Source organism: Convolutriloba macropyga, chromosome 15 (genome assembly GCF_964194025.1).
Source record: "Convolutriloba macropyga chromosome 15, txConMacr16.3, whole genome shotgun sequence".
NCBI classification, from domain to species: domain Eukaryota; kingdom Metazoa; phylum Xenacoelomorpha; order Acoela; family Convolutidae; genus Convolutriloba; species Convolutriloba macropyga.
This window is the reverse complement of record NC_134482.1, coordinates 4,098,569-4,109,031: the sequence shown is the minus strand read 5'-3', so window position 1 is coordinate 4,109,031 and position 10,463 is coordinate 4,098,569. Positions and strand designations below refer to the sequence as shown.

At 36.7% G+C, this 10,463-nt stretch overlaps 1 protein-coding gene across 1 annotated transcript in view; it reads right to left on the bottom strand.

Moving 5' to 3' along the window:
- Positions 1–1,997: 1,997 nt before the first annotated feature.
- Positions 1,998–10,463, bottom strand: part of LOC142354418 (transmembrane protein 115-like) — a 341,897-nt gene continuing 333,431 nt past the window's right edge. Inside the window, exons 6-7 of the mRNA XM_075406702.1 lie at positions 9,732–10,056; positions 1,998–2,275 (exon numbers count right to left, since the gene is read on the bottom strand). Coding sequence (XP_075262817.1) covers positions 9,798–10,056 — 259 coding nt within the window. The 3' untranslated portion in view covers positions 1,998–2,275; positions 9,732–9,797. The remainder of the gene's footprint in view (positions 2,276–9,731; positions 10,057–10,463) is intronic.

Genomic DNA, 10,463 nt, shown 5'->3' with positions numbered 1-10,463 from the left:
CCTCTATTTTTAATATTCATATCATACATATCATAACTAAGGTTATGACTTCTTATTATTCACGTATAAATATGTTCCCGCTAGTCTACTAAATTATTTCATAGTTTGTTCACAGTATTTTTTTATAAGTAATCATAATCGCGATTATCAATCTGAATTCAAGTTGCTTCTGTAAACGCTTAATTTACTCAAGTCAAATTCTAGCTTGAATTCGCACCGCGATTCCATTAGGCAAATTTGGTAAAACACACTTACTTACGGATTCGCTCCGCGATTCCTGTATAATTTTGAGATAGTGTATTCGCAACACTACTCCAACTCTGTTCGCTAAACTTAAATATAAACACACTCTTTGGAGTTTTTAAAAAAGAAGTGGAAAACTTCGATTTTCAACGGCATTGAATAAAAGAGAAATTTCTTTATTTATCTCCAGTTTTTATTATAAGGAGTTTCATAATCAAATTACTATTTACTACATTTTAAAGAAAGCGAACGAAAAACAACTTTAAAAAAACAAGAAGATAGCTGGCAGATTGCCAGAAATTAGCCGCACTAGATTCGTAGATCGGCAGTCTAAAAAAAACAGTAAAAAAGACAGACCAAAAAATTGGTCTTTTGATTGAAGGCTGATCTGTTATATTTTGATTTAAAATCTGTATAAATTATTGCTGCCTCTATTAGCTGATCTCAAATAACCTTCATTTAGAGTGACACACACCGATTTGACCTTATCTCTTTGAATTAAATTAATAAAAGTCAAATTCAAAGTGAGGAAGTCATTTTTGAGAGTGAGGTAAGATAAGTGTGACCAAAAATTTAATCACGCGTATGAACAAAAAACTCGCTCCACTAAGACCGAAAAATGACGTCACACATGCAATTTAGTTGAAATTGCATGAACGAATGAACAAAAAGTGGCTGTGACGTCATATGGTCGTAACAAAAAATCATGACGACGAAATAAAAAAACATAGCAGGACAAGTCCTGACGTAAAATTCAAAGAATTTTCATTGACTAAACAAAAACTAGACCTAGAACGGACTATTAGTGAATTGGGAAAACCATTTAACAATCTGCTCCAAAAATCGAAAAAACAATAAAAATCAAAGTGAAATTGCCGCATGTGAAAAAACCACTAGCGAGACAGCGAATTTTTGTTCGAACACCGTTTTCTCACTACTTTAAAATTAGAGCGAAAAAATTTCACGCCGCAAAACCACACGCGTTTTCGCTCCATTTCCTGTTTCGGCGTGACCAAAATCACTACTCCAACTTGACTTCAAAAATCATGAAAATGTGTTAACAGATCTTAAAAAAAGACAGCGCCCCAATACAATTCAAATTCTTTCAATTGTAAAAAACCAAGAGAAGGCCAATAATAGCCCCAGCTATCGCTATTAAAAAACAAAGACAATTTTCTGCTAATTTTCAGAAAACTATGAACATTTGTATCAAGTGTTCCCTGATGGCGATCCATAAAATCTTTAACTCTCACCCTCTTGCAGTTTAGTTCAAACCATATACTCACACAATATAAGGAACACACATAAAATTGATAAACAATTTCCATTTCTACTTTTCAGAATGAATTTGTTCATTTCACGAAACCGTTTTTCAAAACACTGAAACGATTAGTTCTGGTGAAACAGTTAACCACAATTGGGTGCTCATACTGCTAGCATAGCCTCGTTCACCAACAAGTACTGCAGTTTAAGAAAATTTTCCAGAAATAAATAGACATCTGATTTGCTTCCTATTACAACCCAAAATTTTTTCTCGCTTCTCAGTTAATTAAAACTGGTCAATATCGATTGAAAAAATTTCACTTATCTTCTGCCACCTTCTCCGATTGGCAGGCAATTCTGAAGAAGTGCATGAGATAAAAATTCTTTTTGTATGGGGGCCTCCGTGTTAAAAATTAATACGAAATCTTCAAACGAAGCTTCATTCTGCTCCAGAGGTCAGCCGGTTATCAATTTCTGAAGGAAAACGATGCTTTGGAAAATGAGTTGAATTAACATCGTCACCAAGTTGTAAAATGAGAGCGATTTTGATACAATATAACATTATTAACTGCTTTTTACAAGGATATTTATAAAATTGAAATAGTGCTGTCAGAAATTGGCACAAGCCAGTTCCATCAAATTCGTGCCACATGTGGTATATACTCCAGACATAATTAAATACTATCTCTTTGGTTTCCGGCACTTTATTCATCCCACTTCTCAGCCGAGTTAGTTTATTCATGTTTGGATTGATGGGCGGTGTACACATCTAAACAAAGAAGCTTGAATGTATTGACTCAATAAACGTTCTGTGCATAATCTTTTTACTAAAAACTAATACGCTCAAGCAGTCAATCAGATGCTAAACCAATGCGAGGTTCTGCAACAATGCTGACTGCTAGATTCAAGATTGTAGGCAAATTAATTGAGACTGACAATACCTATGATTTTTTGTTCAGCTGCGCTTGTTTGTTTTATGTTGTACCCTAATGAGAGAAGGCAGCCTATCACAAATTTTAGATTCTTAGTCTCACGCAATTACAAATATAGCCGGCAGATTGCCGGAATAGCTGCGAACGAATAGACCTGCGTGCCATATAATAGAGATAGAAACAGATCTTAATTGAAAAAACATAGCCGGAAGAATTCCGGAAACGACTCGAAGTGAAAATCCATTTTAACGCAATCCAACTGCTCATTAAACAAAACGTGCCTTCACTAATTTATTATTATCTTGAAACAAAGTCATGAAACAAAAAAGTAAAAACAATAAAATCAAATCTGTTAAAACAAAATAAAAAATCTGATCAATTTTTGTTATAAATTGAGATCCCGAAAAAACGATCTCTGCCAAAATAACTTCATCAAAAAGACTAGTACTTACAAAAACCACTTATATGAATTTTGAAAAAATACTTTAGGCTAAAATAATGAAAAAAAAGCTCTTAAAAACAACTTCAACTGAAAAACTGGAAGAAGTTACTAAATTTTTTTTTTTATATTTCAAAAACATATAATCCAAAGAAAATTTCCCTTCAGCCAATCGGGCATCCAGATGCTCGCAAAACCATAGGCAAAGAAACTTATCCAAAAACAGAAAAAAAAACGAAAAACTGCAAAAAATTAAGAAAAATAGTTCCAAATTTCGCCATTTTTTTGTCATATTTCTCAACAAAATGATTCTTACCCACAAAACTGCACCCGATTGTTATCATAAAATTTCTCAAGTAGAAAGGGTTTCTTCAATACCCATTTGAGCCAGTAAAACAAAATAATCGTCAAAAAATTAGCCCGAAAATCAGCAAAATACATTAAAAACCTCCGACTTATCATAAAATTCATATTAATTTCCAGAAACCTTCAAACCACTACCGAAACCAGCCTAAAATTAAAACAAAATCATAACCAAACCTCTTAACCAAAATAAATAAAAAAAAATGCTTTAAAATGCCGCACGTGAACAAAAAAATTTCGCACGCTTAGAGAAAAATTTTTCACACATCAATTTCTCGCTCTCAAAAACAGCGGTATGAACAAAAACCACTCTCTTTTAGCTCCGCTCTTCACTTTTGTTCAGCGCCAAAATCACTCTAAATTTTTTCATGCGTTTCATATCCCGCTTCCAAAATCACTCCAATAAAATTGATTAAAAAAAAGGACTTCTCCAATACTCCTCTTCGAGTCGTAAAAAATCGACGCGGCTCAAAACACTATGTAAAAACATTCAGCAAAAAATTAATAAAGCTTGTTAAGATCATTCCGCAGAAGCCTCTTATTAGGGACCTTTACTGCACATATGAGTTTCTTTGACCTTAAACAAATTCAAATTAAACTTAAGTTTTACAGTGCAAAAGTCATTTTATTGAGTGAGCTAAGTCACGTATGATCAAAATCTAATCACGCAAATAACCTAAAAACTTTTGCTAAAGCGAGTGAAAAATGACGTCACGCGCGCAAATGCCGTTAGTGAGAGGAAGAAGTGATTCGGAAAATTTGACCTTTTCAGCTTTGCTGTGTGAACAAACGTAAAACGAAAAAGAGCGTCAGGACGACGAAACAAAAAAAACATAGCCGGTATAATACCGGAAACAACTCGAATTGTCGTGCATTATAATCTCTAACCTACTACCAAAATCAGAACATCAAAATAGACAAGAGAAAAAAAACGAAAGTAGCCCAACAAACCACATTAAAGTGTTTTAAAAACGCTGACAATTTTTAGGTGCGGGGAGTTAGGGTGGGGTGGGTAGATAGGTTGGGGAGGTGGTAGTGCTGGGGTAGTTGGGGGGGGTAGGTGGGGGTAGTTAGGTGAAGGAGGGGTAGTTTGGGGGGTAGGGGTATGTGGGGGGTAAGTTGGGGCGGGGGTTGGTAGGTGGGTTGTTAGATAGGGTTGGGAGGTGGGTAGTGCTGGGGTAGTTGGGGTCTAGGTGAAGTGAGGGGGTAGGGGTAGGTGGGTGGTAAGTTGGGGGAGGGGGTGCCGGGGCTGTAGGTAGGTGTTGGGGGGGGGGGGGGTTTAGATAGGTGGTGGGGGGGGGGGGTTGTGCGTGCGTTGTAGTTTAGATAATTAGGGTTGACTTATATAGGAACAAAAAATCTCAAAATGACCTCTTCACCTTAAACATTACCAGCAAAACATAAAACTACCCGGCAGATCGCCGGAAAATAGCCGCCGTTGATTCCAATAAGCATGATTGGTATTGAAAGAATAGAAGATATTGAAAAAAAAATTTTGTACAAAAACATTTTTAAGTCCGATTTACTTTGATGGCATCTCGTAGTTAAACATAACGTACTTCTGTTTCTTAGAGAGAGGCTACAGGGGCTACTATCGATACCAATAAGCATTAGAGATGGTAACTAAGACTTATAGGAACGACGTTCAAATAGCGGGCATCTAAAATTGGGCTTTATGGGTTTATCCCGTTTCTACTTCTGACTTCAATTTATACTGACTCTGTTCAGTTTGAATTGCTTTGCTGAGCAACTGATGTTCACAATCACTTTTAGCAGAATGAGAGAAGAGAGAAACTAGCCTAGAGAAGTCAAAAAGATATCACGCAAAATGTTGAAAAAGCGGCAAAATGAGGTAAAGGGAAACATTTTTTTTATTCGACGAATTAAAAAACAGGAGCGCTATAATAGCCGGCTGAGAAGATGAGGGCGGCTATTAATTACTATACATTACAAACGAAGCTACTGTTAAAGTCCAATGTTCGAAAACAGAAGTCAACAATCAAAAACGGAGGTATATGCTCTAACACAAAGAGGTCAAAATTCAAGTCATGAACAAACTTGCTTTCTGCTAAAAAAAAACCTGTAGAGACTCAATACTCCTCTTCGAGTCGTAAAAACCAAGAGCACCGCAATATAGCTCCGCTCAGCTTACAGCTTCGCAGCTATAATAATAATTGTGCGACCATCACGGATTCCAGTGAGAAGTTTGAAAGAACAATAAACGCTACGGGAAGATTTTTTGATTGGATTATTGAATGAAGATCTTACTAATAAATGACACTGTGAACAGGCATGTTTGGCAATGATTTAAAAGCACAAGCGTTATTACCTTACCTTACGTCATTACTGGAAAAATTCAAAGATAATCGCTAATGAGTCCAATTATATGTTAAATAAATGGTCACGATACGTTACCTTAGAAACAACGAGCTTTGTTGCAAACCAATGAGACAATTAAAGGACAAAAAATATAATTTCCCTAATGCCCTGGAAAATAAGAGTTACAAACATAACCCATCGTCGGGCGAATCGCTCTCAAGCGAGTGGCAAGCGGTGCGCTTTGTCAGTAGCTAGCCAGGCGGGAAGAGTGGTTGAAGTGGGGAGAGGGAGGGGTTTAAACTTTAAGAAATATCCTTCCGCCCTTCAAACCATAAAATTATGTCTTCAAAGCAGTGTCGCATATTCAGAAACTAGTAAACCGAAGGGGGCTTAATTTTTGCTGGCGATAGGTCAAAAGGGTCAGACGGAAAATCGGTAGAGCGAAAAATAAACATAAACCGACAAATGTCGGAAGAATTTTTCTTGAACGACAGGCGAGGCGATTTAATTCAGCGTTTAGAGTCTAGATAAATTTTTCTTTATGGGTGCAAAATATATTTTCTCCGTCGGGATTCGATCCACTCACCTCCCGATCCACAACCACACGAACTACCCACTGCGCTACGAATCACGTACATGTACTTTGATGCAACCGATTTTATATTAGCAACAAGCCTTACTTCGGAGCAAAAGAGATGCAACGGAGCAAAAAATGAAGCACGAAAGCGTGAAAAAGTTACTTGAGAAGTCAAAGAATGTTCTAGAAGAAAGCGCAAAATTGTCAAGCGAAAAATTTGCAAAAAAGACACACACGTTTACAATAATTGCCATGAACTTCGTTCAAGAGCAATTAAAAAGCACACAAAAAGCACAATAAAGACCACAGGACAAATTTAAACGCTACAAACTTCAACTGAGAGCTATTAAAAAAACTACTGAAACTCCTAATTAACATAAAATATCTATTAAAAGAAGACATGCCCCTTTGATGACTACAACTCAGCGACCGCGTAAAACAAGTAACAAACAAATGATGGTCACAATCTAAAATTCAATATTTTAAAAAACTAACGAGCCCAAATGACCAAGAGTTTTTGAAAAAAGTCGGCCTTAAAATCCCAAAAATGAAGACATTAATTTAAAAAAAACCAAGTGAAAAATGTGCTCATTTAGAAATCAAAACGCATTATTAGACTCTCAAAAACACGATGGTATCAAGTGCAGATATTGTTACCGCTTCTATTGAAAATTTTTTCTATAAACAACAGTTCTGGGCCAATTCAAACAACAATTTTACTTATTTTCGCTTGAGAACGTTAAGGGTAAAAAAACCTTAGTTAAAAAAACCTCAAGAACATAGCCAGTAGATTGCCGGAAAATAGCGGCCGTTGACGCGCCTGATGCACATCTGCATTGAAACAGAAAAAGAAAAAAAAGAAGAGAAATGGACCAAATTTTTTTTCTATTTTTTTAGAGCCAAAAACTGTTCTAATTCGGCATGTAGTTTCGGTTGGATTCTAAAACTATACTAAATTCAGCTTCTAATCTGAAAGCTAATAAGCTTAATAACAATCTCAGCTAGCAAACACTAATGAACTTTGATAACCTTATTGTCAATGCTTCATGACCGGGCTTTAACGTGACCAAAGGGAAAGCGAATTAAAAAGGAGAGCGCCTAAATAATAGCCATTTGTGAGGCTGAAGGCGGCTATTAAAAAGTCGTGACTTATGTATAACAAAAACGTGATCAAAAGGTAAAGGGAATTAAAAATAAACATAGCAGGACAAGTCCTTACGTACAATTCAAAAAATTTTCATCGACTAAACAAAAAACTAGACCTAGAACGGACTATGAGTGAATTGGGAAAACCATTTCTAAAAAAATTAGATCAAAAAAATAAAAAAAACCCAGAAAATCAATGTCATAATGCAAAAATCAGAACAAAAAACCATTAGCGAGAAATGGAAATTTCGTTCAAACAAAACCTAGGAATGGATTGGGACAACCAATTAGAAAAAAAAATCCAATCAAAAAATCGAAAAACAACAAAAATCAAAGAGAAATTGCCACATGTGAAAAAACCACTAGCGAGAGAGCGAATTTTTGTTCAAACACCGTTTTCACTCTACTTTAAAATTAGAGCGAAAAAATTTCACGCCGCAAAACCACTCGCTTTTTCGCTCCATTTCCTGTTTCGGCGTGACCAAAATCACTACTCCAATTTGACTTCAAAAATCATGAAAATCTGTGAAGAGATCTTAAAAAAAAGACAGCGCCCCGATACAATTCAAATTCTTTGAATTGTAAAAAGGAGAGCGCCTAAATTATAGCCGTTTGAGAGGCTGACGGGCGGCTATTAAAAACCTATACTCCTCTTCGAGTTGCAAACAACCTAGAGCACTGCAATATAGCTCCGCTCAGCGTAGAGCTTCACACCTATTAAACATACTCGGCAGATTGCCGGAAAATAGCCGCCGTTGATTCCAACAAGCATGATTGGGATTGAAATAAAGTCCGATTTATTTTGAAGGCATTTCGTAGTTGAACAAACTTCTGTTTCTTAGAGAGAGGCTACAGGGGCTCCTATCAATAACAATAAGCATTAGAGATGGTAAATAAGACTTATAGGAACGACGTTCAAATAGCGGGCATCTAAAATTGGGCTTTATGGGTTTATCCCGTTTCTATTTCTGACTTCAATTTTTCATACTGACTCTGTTCATTTTGAATTGCTTTGCTGCGCAGCTGATGTTCAAAATCACTTTTAGCAGAATGAGAGAAGAGAGAAACTAGCCTAGAGAAGTCAAAAAGATTTCACGCAAAATGTTGAAAAGGCGGCAAAATGAGGTAAAGCGAAACATTTTTTTTATTCGACGAAGTAAAAAACATAGCAGAACAAGTCCTGACGTACAATTCAAAGAATTTTCCTTGACTAAACAGAAAAATTAGACCTAGAATGGACTATGAGTGAATTGAGAAAACCATTTAAAAAAAATCAGATCAAAAAATAAGAAAAAAAAAACAAAAAAATCAATGTCAAAATGCCGCCTGTGAACAAAAAACCACTAGCGAGTAATGAAAATTTAATTCAAACAAAACACTAGGCCTAAAATGAGCTGTGAATGGATTGGGAAAACCATTTAGAAAAAAATCCGATCCAAAAAATCGAAAAAACAGTAAAAATCAGAGTGAAATTGCCGCATGTGAACAAAAAACCACTACCGAGAAACCGAATTTTTGTTCAAACACCGTTTTCGCACTCTACTTTAAAATTAGAGCGAAAAAAATTCACGCCGCAAAACCACTCGCTTTTTCGCTCCATTTCCTGTTTCGGCGTGACCAAAATCACTACTCCAATTTGACTTCAAAAATCATGAAAATGTGTGAACAGATCTTAAAAAAAAGACAGCGCCCCAATACAATTCAAATTCTTTGAATTGTAAAACATAGCAGGACAAGTCTTGACGCACAATTCAAAGAATTTTCATTGACTAAACAAACAAACTAGACCTAGAACGGACTATGAGTGAATTGAGAAAATCATTTCTAAAAAAATCAGACCCAAAAAATCGAAAAAACAAAAAAATCAAAGTGAAATTGCCGCATGTGAACAAAAAATCACTAACGAGAAATGGAAAACTGGTTCAAACAAAAAACTATGCCTAGAATGAACAATGAATGAATTGGGAAAACCATTTCGAAAAAAAATCCGATCCAAAAAATGGAAAAAACAGTAAAAATCTAAGGGAAATTGCCGCATGTGAACAAAAAACCACTAGCGAATTTTTGTTCAAACACCGTTTCCTCACTCTGCTTTAAGATTAGAGCGAAAAAATTTCACGCCGCAAAACCACTCGCTTTTTCGCTCCATTTCTTGTTTCGGCGTGACCAAAATCACCACTCCAATTTGACTTCAAAAATCATGAAAATGTGTGAACAGATCTTAAAAAAAAAGACAGCGCCCCAATACAATTCAAATTCTTTGAATTGTAAAAAAAATAGGAGCGCTATAATAGCCGGCTGAATAGATGAGGGCGGCTATTAAAAAGACATTTCTCCAATAGTCCTCTTCGAGTCATGAAAAATATGATGAGATCAACTTCCCTGCTATTACCAGGAAATGATGGACAAATAATAAGATCGAAATAAGCAAAGAATAATCAAGGTGTACCATTGCGGAAGTAGAGTTTTCCGGTCAGTTAAACCATCTGCATAAATTTGTTATACAAATCACAGCTCAGTTTCCTGGGTCAACGACTACACTACTGAGTTGTGTAGCACCAGTACCAGAGTTTTTTGAACTACCAATTCCGCTTCCTCCTCCTAACGCGGGCCACTCAGCCCCTGTCCCACTACCACTATCACCAGGTGCAGAAGTTGAAGATTGCAAAGAGTTTCCTCCTGTTGCACTGGTCATGTCTGGATTTGAAGATGAGGTACCAACTGCCGGACTACCTTGCCCCAGTCGTACAGTTAGTGCTTTCAGAGCCAAATCACTAAAGCCAGATTGGATCAAAACATAACTCAATGACGAAATCGCACTCGATATACCTCGCACTTTGTATTTAAATTTGCATGTTTTCTTTCGTATACACTCACGCACAAACACACACCACACGCATGCAAGCACACATACACACAACTGTACGGCACAGAGACACACAAACACACGCACAGCAACACAAGCACGCACAAACACACACACGCACGCACACACACAAGCACGCACACAAACACACGTACACAAACACCCACGCACACGCAAAAACAAACATACAGGCAAACACACTCACACACGCACCCACGCACAAACACGCACACACACATGCACGCAAACGAATCTACACACACGCACACATGCATGCGCGCACGCACGCACGACGCGCACGCACACACACACACG